The following is a 22,256-nucleotide window of genomic DNA, read 5'->3' as shown; positions in this document are numbered from 1 at the left end:
TCCCCACTGAAAGCTGTTTTTTTTTTCTTCCATTTCCAAAGCAACTGCTGCTTGCCGTGGCTCCTCTACACTCATCAGGTTGAGACCTTTTGAATTCTAGCGTCCCAGTGATTGAGCTGAGCCCAGGCAAAGAACGACAAGCAGGGTGATTCTACCGGCCATCTTGTTAGATCAGATACCGCCTGTATTTGCAGTACAATCTGGGTCTGCCCCTTTCAGCTGGCTTCAGTAAGGCCACTCACCAGCCCAGCTGATGTTAATGACCTTCTAGCTTTCTTATTCTGAGCCAGAATGGAACCAGAGACCTAGAGGTGAAAGGTTTCCTCCCCTTTTATGAATTCCCTGAGCCCCACACTGTCCTCGAGGGTGTCCTGAGAAATTACTTTCCCATTTAGTCTAATTCAGCAAAGCTTCTCTCTTGGATCTGCAGTGAACATTAGTTCTTTAAAAATATTTTTTGAGAGGGAAGAAACACATTTTGCCACGCTGAGGGTAAGCAAAAAATGTATCTGACGCCTCAGGTAATGGGGATTTTTTTGTGCCCTTGCCTTCTGAATCTCTTCAATTGAACATTACATTTGTTACCATATTTTATTCCCAAGGGAGCTTTCCATAATTTAAATCTCCTTTTTAACTGTACATTTAGAATGGGGACCCTGACACTGTCCTGATTATACCATTCAAGCTGGACAATACAGAATTTTTCTCTGGGAGCATTCTAATTTTATTCACTCATTATTAGCATCCTGGTGTGTCTGGAATTGGTGGGTTCTCGGTCTCACTGACTTCAAGCATGAAGCCGCGGACCCTCGCGGTGAGTGTTACAGTTCTAAAGGTGGCGTGTCCGGAGTTTGTTCCTTCTTATGTTCGGATGTGTTCGGAGTTTCTTCCTTCTGGTGGGTTCGTGGTCTCGCTGGCTCAGGAGGGAAGCTGCAGACCTTCGCAGTGAGTGTTACAGCTCTTAAGGCGGCACGTCTGGAATTGTTCGCTCCTCCCGGTGGGCTCGTGGTCTCGCTGGCTTCAAGAGTGAAGCTGCAGACCTTCGCGGTGAGTGTTACAGCTCATAAAGTCAGTGTGGACCCGAAGAGTGAGCAGTAGCAAGATTTATTGTAAAGAGCAAACGAACAAAGCTGCCACCATGTGGAAAAGGACTGGAGCGGGTTGCCGCTGCTAGCTCGGGCAGCCTGCTTTTATTCTCTTTTCTGGCCCCACCCACGTCCTGCTGATTGGTAGAGCCCGGGGGGGGGGGGGGAGTTTGACACAGGGTGCTGATTGGTGTGTTTACAAACCTTGAGCTAGACATGAAGGTTCTCCAAGGCCCCACCAGAGGAGCTAGATACAGAGTGTCGATTGGTGCATTCACAGAACCTGAGCTAGACACAGGGTGCTGATTGGTGTATTTACAATCCCTGAGCTAGAAGTAAAGGTTCTCCACATCTCCACCAGACTTAGGAGCTTAGCTGGCTTCACCCAGTAGATCCTGCACCGGGGCTGCAGGTGGAGCTGCCTGCCAGTCCCGCGCCGTGCGCTCGCACTCCTCAGCCCTTGGGTGGTCGATGGGACTGGGCGCTGTGGAGCAGGGGGTGGCGCTTGTCAGGGAGGCTCGGCCGCACAGGAGCCCGTGGAGGGGGTGGGAGGCTCAGGCATGGCGGGCTGCAGGTCCCAAGCCCTGCCCCGCGGGAAGGCAGCTAAGGTCCGGTGAGAAATCGAGCGCAGTGCCGGTGGGTCGGCACTGCTGGGGAACCCAGTACACCCTCCGCAGCCGCTGGCCTGGGTGCTAAGCCCCTCATTGCCCAGGGCCGGCAGGGCCAGCCGGCTGCTCCGAGTGAGGGGCCCGCCAAGCCCACGCCCACCCGGAACTCCAGCCGGCCCGTAAGTGCGCGCGCAGACCAGGCTCCCGCTCGCGCCTCTCCCTCCACACTCCCTGCAAGCTGAGGGAGCCGGCTCCTGCCTTGGCCAGCCCAGAAAGGGGATCCCACAGTGCAGCGGTGGGCTGAAGGGCTCCTCAAGTGCCGCCAAAGTGGGAGCCCAGGCAGAGGAGGCGCCGAGAGCAAGTGAGGCCTGTGAGGACTGCCAGCATGCTGTCACCTCTCACTGGCAGAGGATTGCATTCTGCATCCTGAAATGGGCAATCCCTTCTGATGAATCCTGGAAGCTAAGATTGTAAAAATTTGGGTAAATTCCCCTTCCCATTCTCATTTGTATTTTTTTAATGTTGTTAATTCGAAGCTAGTTATTTCATGGAGTTTAGCATAAAAGGAACTAAAATGTGTCTTTTAAACAGGTAAAAAAAAAAAAAAAAAAAGAGAAAAGAATAAAAGGCCTACAGTGTGTTCGACCAGTGGGCTGTGTTAGCATACACCCCGAAGTGTTAAAAAAGAATGGAAGAAAGAGAGAGGAAGGGATGGAGAGAGGAGGAAAGTCAAGAGGAAGAAAAGAACGAAGAGAGGGAGATGGGAAAGAAAGAAGCAAGGAGGAAAAAGAGAACTTCTATTACGCAAACCAGTTTCTGATAGGTCACATAGCTACGAATGAAAACTAAAATCTAAATAAAGCTTAAAAATTAAAGGACTTACTAGCCTACTTATTCTAATTCTTCAGATCCACTTTCTTAACTCTTGAGTTTGAGAAGTGCCTACTATTGTTCACTTTAGGTGCTTTTGAAAAGCAGTGATTTTATTTGAAAACCGGTTTGAGTAGACCCTTATCTTTCTTCCTCCTTGTTTTTGCAGGAAATTTCAATGAAAAGAAAAGCCAATGGATTGTGGTCTTAGAAAAGCTGCTTAGATGATGTCTGTTTCCCGTGCTATAGACACGTGGCAGAGCTGTAAGTAAATGCTCGGCACTGCATGATGAATTGGATGGCTGCAGACCGGAGACAAAAAAAATAATTGTCTCATTTTCGTGGTGATTTGCTTAACTGGTGGGACCATGCCAGAACGGCTAGCGGAAATGCTCTTGGATCTCTGGACTCCATTAATAATATTATGGATTACTCTTCCCCCTTGCATTTACATGGCTCCGATGAATCAGTCTCAAGTTTTAATGAGTGGATCCCCTTTGGAACTAAACAGTCTGGGTGAAGAACAGCGAATTTTGAACCGCTCCAAAAGAGGCTGGGTTTGGAATCAAATGTTTGTCCTGGAAGAATTTTCTGGACCTGAACCGATTCTTGTTGGCCGGGTAAGCTTTGTTTTTAAGATCTCAATTTCAGGGTCTGTTAGTGGTCTTAAGATGTTTAATACCAGACTCTTTTTAGTTGTGGCCACCATTAGCTGTAAATTGTTCAAGCCAGATGGTTAGTGAGTTTACCTGTCGTTCTTTTAGGAATACGATTAATCCCAAGGTAACAGTTTTAAATGGTCTTGTAGGGAAAGCTTCTCCTACCACCTCTTCCACCCGGCTGTCAATAAAATATAACACTGCTTATATAATGCATAAACAAATAACGTTTTCTTTCTCATTCACACGAGAGAGATCTCATGCCAAACGTTTTCTCTAGTTTATAGTACTTGGAAGAGATATGCATCTTTTCTCAGTTTGAATTCCTACCACTTCAATTCCTGAGAATTTATTTTGTTTTATTTTATTTTAAGGCCATGCAGATATCTCTAATTGCAGGTAGATATTTATCTTCTTTGTTTTATCATCTGCTTTTTCAATAATTAACCTAGGATGGAGAAAAGGAAGTTCTTAAAGTGGATGCTTAACTGTGCATTGTACTATTTGAAAAACTTTGTCAGGTGAAATCAAATGTACAGAATCAAAATTTTTGTTTAGTGGAGTGTGTGTGTGTGTCTGTGTGTGTGTGCGCTCGTGTGTGTTAGACTGGACTTACATTTGTTTTGCTGTTGTTGGCAGGTTAGACAAATGTTCTTTGTGTAGACATGGGCTGCCTGCTTTCCAAAATCACACTGTGGGTTGTTGGAGAGTACACGTGTTTATTCCTCAGAACTGTTCATAAGCTCCTTTTAATTTTGATGCACATCTTCATGTAGGTATAATTCCAATTATGAGCCTGCCAATGATTGATTTTCTTGATAAGTTTTAGAAGTGAATCAGGCCAATGTTATTCACTTCCCAAATGCAATGATTTAAAAGAAAAATAGGAGGAGAATTAAATGCTGATCTTCAGGACTTAACTCTTTGTGTTTCACTGGGAACTTCCTGATTGCATTACTGCTTTTACCCTATTGTCTTGCAAAAGAAATTGAGCCTCCCCAAGGATTATGTTTCTCATTTCATATGGTTCTACTTGGATGAAGAAAGCCTGCATAAGGAGATATCATGAATCATTACATGGATATTTATTGAGCCTTTCCTATGTGCCAGATGCTCTATTAGGCACAGGAGGCATATCAATGAACAAAACAGTGATCTCTGCCTTTAAGGAACTTATATTTTGGGCAATACTGAGTGTTTATTGTCTGTTGAACACTATTATAAAAGCACTTTGTGGGCACCAACCTTTTTGATTCGAACAATAGCCCCCTTTCAGTATATGCATATGTATGTTCATTTGCATGTATGGATACAAATATATATTTATAAAACAAGTCTGCACTCCCTTTTTCGTAAGTTCAAAATATAAAATCTGAAAGATTTTTTTGTATCCTTGATATAAACTCAGGGAGCAGAACCGACTTGAGGCTATTATAGTCGTAATGCGTAATTATGACTGTTCATATATTTTGCCGCAAAAATTTCAATGTGTTTGATTACAGGGTGCTGCCCCAGACCCTGCTGAGGGTGTTACTTACCATATTGTTTATATACCTTAATGTTTCTGAAGTATGAAAAGTTTTGAATTCCAAGATACATCTGGCCCCATGGGTTTTGGATATGAGCTGAGACGGAGTCTCGCTCTGTCGCCCAGGCTGGAGTGCAGTGGCGCGATCTCGGCTCACTGCAAGCTCCGCCTCCCGGGTTCACGCCATTCTCCTGCCTCCCGCCACCATGCCCGGCTAATTTTTTGTATTTTTAGTAGAGACGGGGTTTCACCGTGGTCTCGATCTCCTGACCTCGTGATCTGCCCGCCTCGGCCTCCCAAAGTGCTGGGATTACAAGCGTGAGCCACCGCGCCCGGCGGATATGAGCTTCTTTACCAGCATTATCTTATCTTTTTTGTAGGTACAAAAGTGAGGTTTAGGTGGATTAATAAACCAAACCAAGATCACAGAGCTGGTAAATTATGTGCCTGAGTTTGAATCCTGTTGGAAATTCCAATGGCCATTATTTCACCCACTATACCTTGTTACATATTAGGAACCAGCTAACTGGAGTTTAAACTGTAATTTACACTTACGAGTTATTGAGTATAGAATAATGTAAGGTCTTTAAATGCCTACTTCTGGATATTCAGAACTTCTTTAATCAGCCCTAAGGCAAGACGTTCTCATACCATATGAAATTCTGGGAATACATGCATATTTACATAGTGGACGCTTTGTTTCCTGCTTTTCTTAGTTATCTTTTTATGAAGGTATATCACTCTGACTGTGTCTTGCATAATGTAAATAACAAAACATGCTATGCCCAGGAGAACATTTCATTTTTATCTGGGTAGAAAAAGTAATTAACGTGGGGTTGCTTTGGACTCAGAATCCGATAACTGATTTCATCTCCATTCCTTACATGAAGTAATAGAGATAGAGGTAAACAACCAGGCATTCAGCATCTTCTTGTGACTTATTGACCCGTGAGACGTTCATGCTTCTCTGAATGACAGAAATGTTGCCAGTGAATCCTAGGATTTTGAAATAGCCAAAATGCTTTTGAGTCTTAGTGATGGTTTTTATCTAGCCTTTTCACGGCTTCCTACCATGACCAATTCCCAAACAATTGTAAAGTCAGAGTTTATTTTCTGGAAAACTTTTCTGCGAACATTTCCAATCATACCTATTTCCCTTTAAAGAAAAATGCTCCTGAATTATGACACTGTAGCCTTGGAGGATCTTGGGTTGTAGCGTAGCCAAAAATACATTTCAGGTGACTGCTTCAGATTATGAATCAGGCTGAGTGCGAAGATGATCTGTATCGGGGTGCCCACCGGTGCTTTACAGTGTTTTACCTCCGTGCACACTCTTCCACATCCGACTCTTTAAACCACTTCACCTCCCAGCTTCCCCCCAGGAACCGGCTGAGAAGCATTACTTACTTATGAGCACACCTGCTCTTTGAAAGGCCCTCCTGCGAGTCACCATGGCAGGGCCTGTGACCTAGCAGGCTGAGTTCAAGCTCGAGGGCAGAGCTTGAACTTACAGCATCCATCATCTGTTTTTAGTATATTGGTAGGCAGCTGGATGCTGAGAAAGCTCCTTAGCATCAGAGATGTACTCTCTCGAGGTTTGAATATGGGCTGGGCCACTTTCTGGGTGTTAACCCTGAGAAGGTTACTGAAGTTTTTCAAGGATTTTGCAAATAAGATAAATAAGAATTTGTAAGAGTAAAGAAAATAATAGAAGCATAGTGCCTGCTATATAGTAGTTGTAGTTGTAATTGTATTCTTAATTGTACGTGTGTGTGTATGTGTTTGTAGTTGGAGTGGCAGACAAATTAACAATTACCTCACTAGGTAAATAACAAGACTCTGGGAGCCCCTTCACAGGTACATGTTGTATAGTGTGGAGGTGATGTTTCTGTGTGTCTTGAAGAGTCACTGGCCCGGGGGTGTGGGTGGAAGTAAAGTGCCCCAGCAAGATAGAGGAGTTTATGCAAAGTCATTGGGGAGAGAGTAAGATGACTGAGAGTAAGATCGTTCCCTTGGTCAGAAGCAACATAAGCCTTTATATTTTCTGTTGTAATGGAATGAAGTCAGTGGTCATATATTGGTTTCTTTTTAAGATAGGGTCTTGCTCTGTCACTCAAGCTGGAGTCCAGTGATGCAATCACAGCTCACTGTAGCCTCGACTTCCCAGGCACAAGTGAATAGTCCCTCCTTAATAGCTTGGACTACAATCATGCACCACCATGCTTGGCTATTTTTGTTTAAATCTTTTGTAGAGATGGGGTATCCTGTGTTTCCCAGACTGATCTTAAACTCCTGAGCTCAAGCAGTCCTCCGGCCTTGGCTTCTCAAAGTGCTGAGATTACAGGTGTGAACCACTGTGCCTGGCCTGAAAGTCATATTCTTAGAGAGGTTTTCCCTATCGTTCTTCTAAAATGTAATTGTTCTTCCTTTAATATTTCATACCCTTTGTCTATGCTTGACTGTTTTTCTTCCTGATAATCATTATCTAACATACTCTATACCTTATTATGTTTATTATTTGTCTCTTCTAGCATGCAAGTTCCACAAAGAAAAGGATTTTTGAGCCCTTTGGTCTTTACTCTGTATTCCCAGAACCTAGAACCCTGCCTGCATATAGAAAGTGCTCAGTAAATACTTTACATGAAAAAAATAAATGAATAATTTACCAACATAATGGAAGAATTTATAATAGTCATATAAGCTCAATGGCATTTTTCAATAAAGGAACTTTCATGTTCTCTCTTTCATATGAGTATTTTATAGTTTAATGGGTAGTTAAAAATTTTTTTATGTATTGATTTTGAAAGTCTTTCTTTGAGGTAGTGGGCATGAAGAAAATGTTAACTTGTTTAAGCAACTCTCTTTCGAAAAGCTGCAGGATTACCTCTGTGGAGACTGTCTTTCTTAGCACTGTCATAAAGCAACACGTTGTCTTCCAAGTATCTTCAGACTTTTGTGTTTGGGCTTATGGTACAAACTGGAGCAGAAAGTTTTGTCTGGATTTCTGAAAAGCAAATACCAGTCAAACAGACTCTATTCCTGCCTCCAGTTCTCTGTGGACCAAGGCAGGGCAGAGCCTGTTCATAAACACATAAACATTGAGCATTCACATCTCCATGTACCTCAGTGTTGACTTTCTTTGGAAACTGTGACAGAGAAAAAAGTGGCTCATGGGACACTTAGCCCAATTATGCTTATTTGTTCTGGTCTTAGGAAAGAGAAAACTTGTGGTGGTTTTTGATGAATCTGGCACACAACACAAAAATACTATTCTGTGGTAAAATGTGCAGATACTCTTTATGGTAGATAGCTTGATGTCATTATGAGAACCCTTGGCTGCAAGTCAGGACGGTGATTGATACAAGCATGCCACAAATATTTATTGAGCATCTACTGTCTGCAGAGTATTTCATTGCCAATGGATTCTCAGCTCTGAGCAAACACAGATCTATCTATGCCTTCTGCATGGAACTAATGAGCTCCTAGAGGGAGACAGACATTAAAACAGATAATCACATGAAGAAACATGCAAGAAAACTGAAATAAGTACTCTGAAGTGAAGGAATGTGGTTCTCTTGAAGCATATACAGAGGAAGCTGCCCTATTCTATGGGAGGATGGAATCTTCCCAAAGGAAATAACCTGGAAGCTGATATGCATTAACCTGTTGTTGAACCAGGGTTCAGGGATAAAGAGAAAAAGAGCATTTTCGATAGAGGAAATAGCATGTTCAAGGCTATTTACAGAGCTGAGAGAGGGTCAGGGCAACTGAGTTTGTCTTAGTTAGTTCTGGCTGTATAACAAGTTAACATAGACTGGGTGGCTAATAAACAATAGAAATTTATTTCCCTCAATTCAGGAGGTTGGTAGTCTTTAAGATCAGGGTGCCAGCATGGTTATTTCTGGTGAGGGCCCTTTTCCAGGTTGTAGACTGCAATCTTCTTGTATTCTCACATTGGTAGAAAGAGGGCAAGGAAACTTTCTGGGGCTTCTTTCAGAAGGGCTCTAGGGTTCCACCCTCATGACCAAATTACCTTTCAACAGATCCACCTCTTAATACCATCAAATTGAAGATCAGAACTTCAACATATGAAGGTCATAAACATTCAGTCCATTGCACTGAAACACAGAGAACTAGGCTTAAAGTCTCTTGTGTCAAGTTAGAAAGATAAGCAAGGATCTCTTGGAGATCTGGCTTCTTTCTCTTTTAATTCTACTACAAAGTAACTGGGGGAAAACGTCATTTCTGTTGGGTGCAATTTCCTCACTTCTGAGTGCATGGGATTAAGATATTATATATTTAAGATACAAACCCCTATGGAACAGGAATACACACACACACAAACACACACACACACACACATGCCCCACATGTTCATTGAATATCCTTTTTCTAAAATGCTTGGGACCAGAAGTATTTCAGATTTGAGATAATTTTCAGATTTTGGAATATTTGGACATATATTGAGATATCTCGGAGAACAGAGCCAAGTCTAAACATGAAATTCATTTATGTTTCATATTTACCTTACGCACATAGCTGGAGGGAAATTCTCTATAATTTTTAAAATAACGTTTTTATGTAACAAAGCTTTGACTGTGACCCATCACATGAAGTCAGGTGTGGAATTTTCTACTTCTGGTGTCATGTCAGTGCTCAAAATCTTTCAGATGTTGGAGCTTTTTAGATTTCAGATTTTCGTATTAGAGATGCTCAGTCTCTGTGTGTGTGTGTGTGTGTGTGTGTGTGTGTGTGTTATATGTAACATCGATTTTTGGCTCAAGTTGCCTTAGTCCTTGTTCTGTAAGTCTTGTGATCCTCAATTCCTTATATTGCTTTATTTTGGGAAAAAAAAAAAAAAAACAGTCTGCTCTGCAGGTGGTCATAGTTCTTCTATACTAAATCCTCTCTCTTACATAAACTTCTCTGCTCTCTTTCCTCCCTTTTTTCCTCCTACCTGGGCTTCTGAGCTGTTCCTTATTTGGATGTAACTCTCTTGCTGGTAATGCCACATCTATTTATAATTCTCTTCCTCCAAGGCACTGACTCATTTTCTGTCTTTAAATTTGACCTTCTAACCTTCCCTCTGCACTGTAACTTGGAAATCGTTTGGGTGGTGCTTAGTATGAAGGACACAGGATGCCAAATAATTACACTATATTACAGTTTACGGCGTCTGCGACTGGTGAGAAAATTGCACTTGACGTGCCATTATTTTTTGCTGGCCGTTTGCATGTTAAGAGCGCTGGATTACACAGTCACAGCTTAATTGTATCTTCGGCCTTGTGAGAACAATTCACTTTCAGTTCCATGAAGCTTCTACCTACTCAGACAGAGCCTTGTGCACCAATAATTTGGCAGGAATGCAAGTCAGCATCGCGTGCCTCAACCTGACCAAACAACAAGAGTTGGCTCCCTCTTGCCCAATGTCCTGACTTAGAAATAGGGGTATCCCAGAGCTGTTGGAAATCTTTGGGTGCTAATATAAATAATATAAATAAAGAGAATAATATTAGTCATTTAAATTAGCAGAAATTAGCAGAAACCCTAAACACACACATGCTCACCTACACATGAACACACATGCTCACCTACACATGCACACACATGCACATGGAGGATTTCTTAGCTGAGTTTGTGCATGAGCAAAATCCCAAATCATCTCTTAATCCTTTTTGTTTTTTCCTGTAGCTCCAGACTCTCAACCTGCTCATCTCATTCCTTACCAAGGGATGAGGTGAGAGAGAGTGGATAATCGATGCTTATGTTTGTAGATGCTCTGAGAAGTAAATTCTCAGCTTTCTTATAAGAAGAATCTTGCATATTTTGTCAGCTATTTGAGAGTCATCTCATGAAGGCAGATATTTTTCCCACTTGAAGCAAAATAATAGCAGTCATATGTTTACGGATGACACAATCAGATTACATAATTCTGTTTTTTAAATAGATTGCAACAAAGATAGTCAGTATAAAAAAACAAGTTCAGAGTATTGATTCCTATTACAAGTATGAAGTGAAATTCACAGGGAAGCATTGGGCAAATATAAATGCTACATGACTGGAAAGTGACTCATTGCATATTCACATGACAGAATAGCATAAAGTCATTAAAAAATTAAGATTTATGAGAGTGTGGTTGCAACTTAGTAAATATCAGAGGCAAGATATAAAATGTGTATAGAAAATAATTATTAAAATATATGCGTGATAAAGTCAGAATGCCTGACATATATCTGTTAAAATATGTGTGTGAACATGAACAAATATATTTAAATATTTTTGTATCTATCTTCAAACCATGAATATAGATGTATGTATTCAAATTTACAAAAATAATAAGCCATTAGTGCCCATTATCTTGCTCACCCATACACCCATATTCAATACTTTTAGTCATTCTACTGCTATTTTTTCAATTACCTTCACCCCTACAAATGCATACACATTGCCAATGCTCTTGATTTAGGTAGTTAATTTAAAGAGAATGCAAATCACGTCTATAACCACTATTCACTGTTTTGATGTGAAGATTTCCCCAGCTGAAAACAACACAGAATCATAAAAAAATCCCAAATGCATGATTATATCTAATGAGTATGTGATATCCAGGTAACCCACCTTAAAAAAATTGAGCAGTTAATTTCTGACATTGGTTCAGATTAGTAACTATACCACAAAGCAATACAGGAGAACCCATAAGGAAATATATCAATATATTCAATCTTTTTTTCCCCAATATATGTGGTTGGATTATGAGTTTTAAAAAATAATTTTCTGCATATTATTTTCTTAATATGCTTTTATTAAAATGTAAAACTTAATGAAATGAGAAAAAATAATATATTTTTCAATTATCTTAACATCAATGCCATCCATTCATAGCAAATTCTTGGGGACCGTTACTTAATGTCAAACAAATTTGGAAAATAGAATCTCGTTTTAAAAACTACACCTCTGCTAAATACTTGTATGGCCAATTTCATCAATTAATAAAGCACTAGGCTTATTTAATCATTTTTATGAAACTATGAAGAGAGAAAGAACAGCTACAGTCTTTCTGCATTGCTAAATGCCCATTAAACAAGTTCCATAACTATGGAATAGACCAGATATTAACCAGATGTGAAGGTTTTATATTTGATTTTTTTAATGAGAAACTATCTTATGAGTCTTCAAATAATATAATCAGCCTACAGGTTGCTTGTAATTTTTTCAACAGATAGGAATGACCTAGAAAAGTTATTTATGGAACCATGTTATTCAAGAAAGATGAAAGTGTTACAGCATTTACAGAATTTCTTTTGGCCTGGCTAAGAATGTTTGCTAGACAGTGGTATTTTAAAAATAGTTCAGTATTTTCCATCTGTACATATCATTTCCATTATAATTAACTTAAATTCACCCACTTGCATGCACATACACACCTTGGCCTAATTTGGTCATCCATGTTTCTGTCCCTAAGTCTTTGAATATTTCATTACACAATATTTCGACAGGCAGCCTTGTGCACAAAAATCGGAATACTCAGTTAAGATATGAGTGTGTTTTCTCATCAGCACTGGCTCTCTAACCTCAGATTTTAATATGTTTAGGAATCCCTTTAGATGTTATATCCTAGAGGAGAAATATAATACACTACATTTTTATTACTCAAAGTGAGGTCTGCAGACCACCAGCAGCAACACATGGGAGCTAGTTAGAAATACAGAATTTCATTCAACACCTGTACACCCGGACTTATTGAATCAGAATCTGTGTTTTAACACTACCTCCAGGTAATTCTTATGCACATTAAAGGCTTTAAAATGAAATACACATTTAGTTTTTAGGAAATCAGCCAATCATCAATCAACCCCTGTGTGGGTCAAATCATGCTTTTTTGCTGTCTGTACCCAGCCAGAGTCACTTTTGAATACCACCCAATTTTAAAAAAAGGTCAAGGGGGCTAGTGTTTGGAAAAGCCCTAGGTGAGGTTTTGGAAGGAAACAGCTGTTGATTTTATTTGAACCCCACGTGGTGGGTGATGAATATGGTGGGCTGATGGGACTCCTTCCACATTGCAGGTGATGGTGAAAAGCGACCGCCTGCGTGTGCACCCATGCTCCTACCACCAGCTCAGTTCCTCAGTGAGAACTGTTAACTGTTGTCTGCTCAGTTCTGTGGACTACTTCCTTTTCTCTATATGTATTTACCACAATGCGGCAGATGTGTTCTGAAATCTACAGAGTATCAAATGTTACTGGGCTTCCATGGAAGGCAGTAGCAGAATCCAAATAAGCCTGATCAGAAGGGCTGAGGAATATTGGGAAACAGCAGGGAATAAAATACTACATGCGTATTTTTATTTCTCCCTAATCCTAAGAATAACCCAGCTGGGTTGCATACATTTTTTTTTTTTCTGTGAATATGTGGTTGAGACTAGGAAACTGATGACATTATCCAGGGACATGAAAATGGGGGAGAAAAAGAGGGTTTGTTTGTTTGTTTGTTTGTTTTGAGATGGTGTTTTGCTCCTGTTGCCCAGACTGGAATGCAATAGTGTGATCTTGGCTCACCGAAACCTCCACCTCCCGGGTTCAAGCACTTTTCCTGCCTCAGCCTCTTGAGTAGCTGGGATTACAGGCATATGCCACCATGGCCGGCTAATTTTTTTGTATTTTTAGTAGAGATGGCGTTTCTCCATGTTGGTCAGGCTGGTCTCAAACTGCCAACCTCAGGTGATTCGCCTGCCTCCGCCTCCCAAAGTGCTGGGATTACAGGCGTGAGCCACCGTGCCTACCCCCAAGAGAAAAAGAGATTTTAAGTAACCTGAATAAAGTGATAGTATCTATTGAGTGTTTACTATATGGCTGACAATTTATTAAAGTTTGCCTATTCAATCTTCACATCAATCCCCTGATAAAGGTACCATTATACACATTACCAGATCGGAAGAAAGTCACGGAAGGGAATAGTGATTTCCACTAGAAGGTGCAGGGGAGACAGATAGTGATTATGTGATGAAGCCAGGAGTCAAACCTGAGCTTGGTGATCATAGAATTTGTTCCTGTTACCATGGCAACACACGATCTCATTTGAACCTTATGTGGTAGGTGCTCAGTGTGCTAGGCTGTGACCCCAATTTGCAGATGAGAACAGTGAGATCATGGAAGGAAACAAAGGTATGGTCTCATAACGAGAATGTAAAAGGTTTAGTAAGATTTGAGCAGACAATGAGAGACGTTTCTCTAATTACAAAGCCACCACACGTATTTTTTGCACCTCTATAGGCTTTGCTAGTCAGGGACAGAGGTGCACATAAATCCCTTAAGAAAGAAAAATGTCCTTGAAGATTAGGCTTGTGCTGGCTCTGTTTTATTTATTTTATGGGAATCAGAGGAGAGGACATTGGCATAACCTGGGCCCGGGCAGGGCTGCTACCAAGTACACCACAATTTGGGGGTTATTCTCCTAATACAGGGGTTAGCCTAGTATCTTGATGTTTTGCTTTCTCATTTTAAAAATATATTAAAAATGATCGTGCTGATGAATAAGAAAAAATGATGGAGAAGGAGTAGCAAGAAGAGAAAAACGGTTTTATTGAAAATTTCAGACATCTTGCTACGTGCTTTAAATATATTTACATGTTATTATTTTCCATTTTGCAGATAAGAGAATTAAGACTTTTGGATGGAAGTAAATTCTCAGCGGCTAGGTGACCAGAGTGTAATGATTCTGGTTTTGCCTGAGCTGGGCAGAGCTTTTAACCACGCCAGAGCTGTAGCATAAAGTTAGAGAGCTCACTGGAATCTTTAGCCAAAACTGAGCAATTTTCTAGGTTCTTCTTAAAGTGAGAATCACCAGAACAGCAAAAAGAAGAGTGCAATGAAAAATTAAATCTTGTACACATAGACAGGAACTAAAAGAAGACAAAACGCTTGTACCCTCCAGTTGCTTGAACTAATTGTGTTAATGCTGAATAATTTAGTAACAATTCCCAGTACTCTTGGAAACTGAGCTGGTGGACAATATTACAGAGGCTCCAGAGGTGGGTTCTATAATTTACTTAGCTCTGTGCAGTGACTTCCCTGACGCCCCTTGTAACTTTATAAGTCTTTTTTCCAAATAGATATGTGCTTCTCTGTTGCATTTCTTCCATTCCAGCCCACATCTTGGTGACTTTCTCCTGAGCAGTTCTGGTCATGTCCTCTGCTACTGGTGTACCTTGGCCACTGAGAATAACCCCTTTATGCCTTTAGAATAACCCCTTTATGCCTTTAGCAAATACTCTGAGGAACAGTAATTTGATGAAAGAGCAAACATGCTATTAAAAATGACTAAATCCTGTAACTCTTAGAAGCAAGTCAGACTCCCTAGCCACTCAAAAGCTTTGTTTAGAATGTGGCAGGGTTATTTATAGTGGAGTTTTTCTTTCCTTTTTTTTTTAATGTGTATATAGGAACCTAAAAGTATAAATGAATTTCTCATTGCAGTTTGCCTTTTGTCATACTCGTGTGTATGTGTGTGTGTGTGTGTGTGTGTGCACATCCTATCATTTTTTCTCTTAAAGGAGCTTTGCTTTGGAAAAGCTCATCCTCTGATTCCATCCTTGACTTTGTAGGAACATTTATAATCAGCTTTTCGAGGTGTTTTCAGAAATCATTAGATGTTTGCAGTGGCTGGTCCTATTGATCAAGGCCACTGTTTTTCGCGTACTCTCTTCTGTTTTTCCTGTCATTAAACTCTTACTGTAAAGAAAGGTCTTAGTTTTTTATAGCTGAACCCAAATTTCACATTCCAACTAGACTATCAGAAATGCGTTTAAGACTGTGATTCATGCCTATAATCTCAGCGTATTGGGAAGCTAAGGTTGTGAGGATCACCTGAGCCCGGGAGTTGGAGGCTGCAGTGAGCTGTATGATCATGGCACTGCATTCAAGCATGAGCAACACAGCGAGACCCTCCCCATCAAACCCCTAAGAAAGAATGCATTTAAATGTTCCTATCTTTTCATCCATCCCACCAGTTGGAGAAAAGACACAAGCAAAAAAAAAAAGCTGAAAGACCAAACAATAAACATGGAGACTCTCCCAGCTCCCCATCATCACATACACGTAAACAAAACAAGGTGGTAAGACAGTGTCAAAGAGACACAAACCACAGAGCCAAGTGGTAAATAGAGGGTGAGACAGAAATCCAAAAATACAAAGCAAAAGTCACACTACAAGCGATACAACATAAGAAAGGAGCTAACCTGGGCACAGTGGCTCACACCCGTAATCCCAGTGCTTTGGGAGGCTGAGGCAGGAGAATCACTTGAGCCCAGGAGTTTGAGACCAGACTGGGCAACACAGCAAGACCCCAGCTCTACAAAATATTTTTAAAAATTAGCTGAGTGTGGTGGTGTGCACTTGTGGTTGCAGCTACTCCGGAGGCTGAGGCAGGAGAATCAAGGCTGCAGTGAGCTGTGTTAGCAGCACTGCACTCCAGCCTTGGTGGCAGAGCAAGATCCTGACTCAAAAATAATAATAATAATAATAATAAAGATAATAATAAATTTTAAAAAAGGAGCCTAGAGCCAGAAAACATACGGAAAGTAAGAGATTTTCACAGGATCACAGCATTCAAGAAACACAGAGGATCAAAATCAATGAGAGAGAAAATGAGGTAAAGTAAAAATGAAGACTGAGGGAAGGAAAGAGAGTAGGATAGTCCCCGGAGAGAAGAAGGGAAGGCAGAGGATAAGCAAGCAGAGAAAGGCCATATGGAATGGAATTGGGGTCCACTGAGTGACTCTCACTAGGGTCAGGCTAATGTCTTTTAGCCCCTGGACAGATGTGTTAATGTATACTTTTATGTATACTTTTCTGATCACACAGGTTCTGATTTTTTCGTTTTTGCGTTGGAAAGGTGTGCATTTTGATTCTAACACAAGATGTTTGCCGAATAGCTGAGGCTGACAGGACTTGGCATGATGTTGGAACAATCTGAGTGAACCAACAAACATGATGATCTTTTTTTGTTCTTGAATTTTTAGAGACCAATTTTGTTTTTTAACCCTATATATTTTCTAGGAATTGGCACTAGAAAGTAAATCATGGCCATTTTACCTCAAATCAGATGTAGAGCATCATAATTTAATAATAAGTCTTTAAATAGAATTATCACATGCTTTCTACCTACAGACTATGACATCAGCTTAGAAGAGACGTGGGAGGTAGAAAATGCATATGGGTAAGCCCTTGGACAATTTACATCTGTCTACAACTCTCTAAAATTATGAAATGGGGGCCGGGTGTGGTGGCTCGCGCCTGTAATCTCAGCACTCACCAGCCTGATCAATATGGTGAAACCCCATCTCTACTAAAAATACAAAAGTTAGCCAGGCGTGGTGACGCTCACCTGTAGTCCCAGCTACTTGGGAGGCTGAAACAGGAGAATCACTTGAACCTGGGAAGCAGAGGTTGCGGTGAGCCAAGATCGTGCCACTGAACTCCAGCCTGGGCGACAGAGTGAGACTCTATCTCAAAAAAAAAAAATAAAAATAAAAAATAATGAAATGGGCTTTTGAAACATTGGCAAAAGATATTTTAAAACAAGATTTATCTTTCCAGTATATTTGGGTATAAAAACAACTTAATTTTAAAATGATCTAAAATGGCCACAGAAAAGGCTAATGCTAGTTTTCTGTTTCTGCTACTTTGCAAATATATTTGAGCAAATGCATTTTATAAAATCTTTTATTTTTAACTTTTATGGGTACTTAGGAGGTGTATATATTTATGGGGTGAGCAAATATATTTTTAATAGCTCAGTAAAGAACAAGAGAGGTGGAAGTTGGAGAATATACATAGATAGAACCAAGGAAAATAATACTTTTTTGACTACCTAGTACCTACCAGGATACATGAACTCTTATTTAGATCTCACCTGAATCCTGTGAGATAGGGCTATTAACATCAACCCCCTTTTAACAGATAAAGAAATAGGTTCAGAGAAATTTAGTCACTGTCCCAGGTTGGCTAAAAAGGTGGGGAATTGGGATTGGAATGCAAAACTAGCTTATTTCCAAAACCTATACTTCCTCTGCCTACACTGTGCCACCCCCTCCCTCAATTTACTTGGTTCTTCCTTGTGTTTCTTTACACATGGAAGGGCTCTTGTGGAAATAGGAGCAACGTTCTCATGGAAAAGTGCTTACTTTTATGGAACACCATTTGCTCTTCCAAGCATTTCTTTTGATCATCCCAATAACCCAGAAGGCCAAGTGGGATGACTAAGATGGCATTAGACCCACAGTAGAAACCAGACCTTTGGACACCTTGTCTTGTGTTTTCTCTAGTGATCATATTGCCTCACTAGAGGCTTTTGTGAATCCATCAGCATTACAGATGGTGTTCCCACCCATAGGGTAACTCTTCACCATTCAAAGTGTGTTGAGATTAACACTGCAGTTCCAGGTTGCCCTACAGAGCAGGCCTCTTAAGACATCCACTCCTAAATCTTGCAGCATGCCAGTGCAGCAAGGTAGGAAAGCCCTGAGTGAGATATCCTTTTAAGTGCACCATCCAATCACATGGTTTCTGTGGTCTCTTTTAAATCCAAGGACTATGCTACTTCCCTACTTACACTGGCAAATATGAACTGAGAACCTGCATTAATAATAGACATTCTTCCTGGGCATATTTTTTTTTTTTTAGATGGAGTCTAGTCCTGTCACCAGGCTGTAGTGCAGTGGCATGATCTGGGCTCACTGCAACCTCCGCCTCCTGGGTTCAAGTGATTCTTCTGCCTCAGCCTCCCGAGTAGCTGGGATTACAGGCACACACCTCCACTCCCAGCTAATTTTTGTACTTTTAGTAGAGATGGAGTTTCAACATGTTGGCCAGGATGGTCTCGATCTCCTGACCTTGTGATCCACCCACCTCAGCCTCCCAAAGTGCTGAGATTACAGGCATGAGCCACAGCGCCCGGCCTCCCTGGGCATATTATTGAATGAGATTTTCAAAAGCCTGTACTGCCTTGCGACCTCTTAGCTTCACATCCTCCAAGATGGTGCTCCTTAATATAGCCTAGCACCCCACATTGTGAGTGCTGCATAATGCAGGCCAGGAAACCACAGATGCAAGAATATTGGATAATTCTTTTGCTAATGTTCGAGGAAGGCTTTTGCAGCTGTCTTCCTATAGGAATACTTTGCTAGGCTTGGATTTGGGTGAGAAAAGGTAGCACAGTTGAGTGTCACTTGGCTTTGCAAGTACTGGGACACAGTTATGTACTGTGACCTGGTAGGGAAGTGTTGTCACATTTACAAAGAAAATCAGCATGCCTGGGAACTGCTCCTTGAGATGTGATAGGGAAGTAAAAGTCTGCATCTGAAGACTCCTCTATCTCAAGAGAACTTTTGAGGTAGCAGAAGAAAGTGTTCTTACTTTGGAATTAGAGCCTTGGAAGAATCTTTGCAAATACAAAATCCTCTCCTTCTGCTACTCTGTAAACTCCACAAGGTTCTGGCTTTCTCTTTTAAATTTTATAAAAGGGTCAGCACAAGGGAAACTTTTCTCTTCCACCTAGCAAGGGCTTGGGCTAAGAGAGATTTTCCTCTTTCTCCCCTGAAAACTGTAAGCATTAAGATTGATTGACTGAATGCAGATACTTAATTTGAATCTCTTTAAAGAATAGTATTTTCTATTTTACAATTTACTATTTAAAGTATATTGTTTTACCTAAGCCATGCTTTTTATATGAGCCATAGCCTTGTGTCTGAAACACCAGGAGGTATACAAATTCACATATCCACAGACACACACATTTATACAGAATTAGAAAATGATGATTAGCATACATTTCTGAAACCAATAGCAAGTTTTCAACACAGCGTCTACCTTTTTTTGTTGTTATAACCACGGTGGCTTGTCTATTTTTCTGTCATCTTTATTGCCTGAAATGAAGAGCTTATATGCAATATCCCACCTTGCAATACCTTTATTGACCTCTGCTGGTCAAGAGTCCAGGCTTGTATCTTTTTCATTGAGAAATATGCTAGCCTAGAGGATTGTGACAGTAAGATTCTGCTCTGAAGTTAGACAAAGCCAGGCTTCAATACCTGTCACAATAGCCCCATACTCAGCTTGTATCGTTGCATGAGAGTTAGTGTTGTTAAGCCTCAGTTTCCTCATTGAGAAAGTTACTTGGTAAGATTTATCCTTTAGGTATTCCCCTAAGCAACAGATGTAATATCGTAGTTCACTGAGTGAGGACTAAATATTATGGTAGTTGTTACTATTCTAGACAGTTCACGCCTTGGACATTTTTGTCATTAATTAAAGCTTTTTAAAATTGCAATTAGCGAGACAGTTTTTAAATCCTGTCACTCTATGGCCATATGTTACACATCTGTACAATAACCTGGGTGTCTTCAGTACTTTCTAGTGCCCTTTGGAATCCAACATTCTGTTTCTCTATGATTTTTGATTCATACAAACTGATCCTAATACTGAGCCTGAGGAAGGAATAGATTTTACTAAGTGGAAGGAGAAATGCTTTGCCTTCTGAAGGCATAGAGGAAAGTATATGTTTAATTGGTACTTACTTTTCCATATTTAAGGAGAAGAAAAAGTAGAATAAAATGATGGATAACCACGTTCCATATTGACAGATGGACATGTCTAATATTTCAAAATGTCACATGCAAATACCATAATTATTTTGAAGACCAAGGTGACAGGGATATTGAGGATGACTCCAACTTTGAACCTCCACCCTCAGTAACCCATCGAATTCAACAGTGACGTGAGACACAGTAGGTTGACTTCTGTAATGCTGAGGACCACCCTTCAATGGACACAAGTCGAAAGGATCGTCTTTCTTTTGAGCCATCTAAGAGTAAACATATCCCTGAAAAAAACACAGTGAGGCATTACAAACTATTCATGCATACAAGTATAAAATCACCACCATCATAATACTATGAATTATAATGAAATATTATATCTATAACATCTTGTAAGGAGATTGCATATAAAGCACGTTATTAAAATATACTTTATAAAAGCTATTATATTGCAATAACTGAGAGCTATTCAACTGCTATTATCTTTTGTGCAAAATTTTAAAAACGCTTGATCTTCAAACTGTTGCAAAGGTTAAAATAAATTCTATGATTAGAAGTACATGGAATTTGTTGAAATAAAAGCTAACATTTAATGGCACATTTTATAAATACTGAAGAGAAGGAATCTTTGATTCACAATTATTTAAGCATGTTACATGACCACCTCCCCCAAGATACACTCACATGCTTACTACCAAAACCCCATACTTATTAAGACAATTTTTAACCTTTGTACTAATGGATGATTATGTGCCAAACATTTCTGATAATTTTTTTTTTTTTTTTTTTTGAGACGGAGTCTGGCTCTGTCGCCCAGGCTGGAGTGCAGTGGTGTGATCTCGGCTCACTGCAAGCTCCGCCTCCCGGGTTCACGCCATTCTCCTACCTCAGCTTACCCAGTAGCTGGGACTACAGGCGCCTGCCGCCATGCCGGGCTAATTTTTTGTATTTTTGGTAGAGACGGGGTTTCACCGTGTTAGCCAGGATGGTCTTGATTTCCTGACCTCGTGATCCGCCCGCCTCGGCCTCCCAAAGTGCTGGGATTGCAGGCGTAAGCCACCGCACCCGGCCAAATTTGTTTTTCAGTACAGTGACAGATCCTTTACCTAAGATAAATTGTAAAACTTGTAAATTTACCCAAGTTTTTTATTGACTTGTTCTTATAAAAAATGGGGTATTTTACAAAAAGAAGTTTATTTCTAGACTCTGCTGTATCATAACATCCATTTTATAATCCTCTTCCAATTATAATGGGAAATCTGATTACCATCAATAATGCTAATGGCTAACATTTTGAGTAGTTTTATGCTTGCAATAGGTGGAACACTTAGGGCATATCTCATTTAATGTTCACAAACTGCATATGAGGTCCACAATGTCATGTATTTCCATTTGCAGCTATAAAGCGATTTAATGAGGTTGTATAGTTCCTCTAAGGTCAGTCATCTGAAAGTTGCCGAGTCAAACCCTGAAGGTAAATATATTTGCTTTCAATTTCAATCCTAAACTTTTCTGATATATAGTCTCTTACAAAAAAGTTGAAGTTTCTCAGGTAAAGTAGTCACATTATGTCATTTCATCAAACATACACACACACAGTTTAGAAACTAATATTGCATTCTACAGATTAATTTACTTTCTTTTTTTCAAAATCAATACAATTGATTAACTTGTTATTCTGAAGTGTTGGCAAATTATTGGGTGAAAGTGAATTAATAGATTTATTCTACCCTATCTACTGGGGACATACTATGTTTCAGGGTCTTTGCTGAGGTCATGAAGACACACAAAAAGATTCTGAATGATATGAACATTTACTTTGAAGAAACAAGGTAAAAATATTCAATAGTGGGCTATTCACTCTTTAAACAACATTCATTTTTAAAAATAATATCTACTTGTCATATCTGCTTG

General features: G+C 40.2%; 1 protein-coding gene across 3 annotated transcripts in view; it reads left to right on the top strand.

The window, feature by feature from the left end:
- CDH8 (cadherin 8) overlaps positions 1-22,256 on the top strand; it is a 378,275-nt gene that overhangs the window by 13,543 nt on the left and 342,476 nt on the right. For all 3 annotated transcript variants that reach the window (XM_032157533.2, XM_058441060.1, XM_032157532.2), the window contains exon 2: positions 2,733-3,183. In XM_032157533.2, the coding sequence (XP_032013424.1) occupies positions 2,932-3,183 (252 nt within the window). In that variant the 5' untranslated portion in view covers positions 2,733-2,931. The remainder of the gene's footprint in view (positions 1-2,732; positions 3,184-22,256) is intronic.

The sequence above is a fragment of the Hylobates moloch genome, unplaced genomic scaffold (genome assembly GCF_009828535.3).
Source record: "Hylobates moloch isolate HMO894 unplaced genomic scaffold, HMol_V3 SCAFFOLD_6, whole genome shotgun sequence".
Taxonomy (NCBI): Eukaryota; Metazoa; Chordata; class Mammalia; order Primates; family Hylobatidae; genus Hylobates; species Hylobates moloch.
Note: the sequence above shows the minus strand (reverse complement) of the source record. Positions and strands in the feature narration are given on the sequence as shown.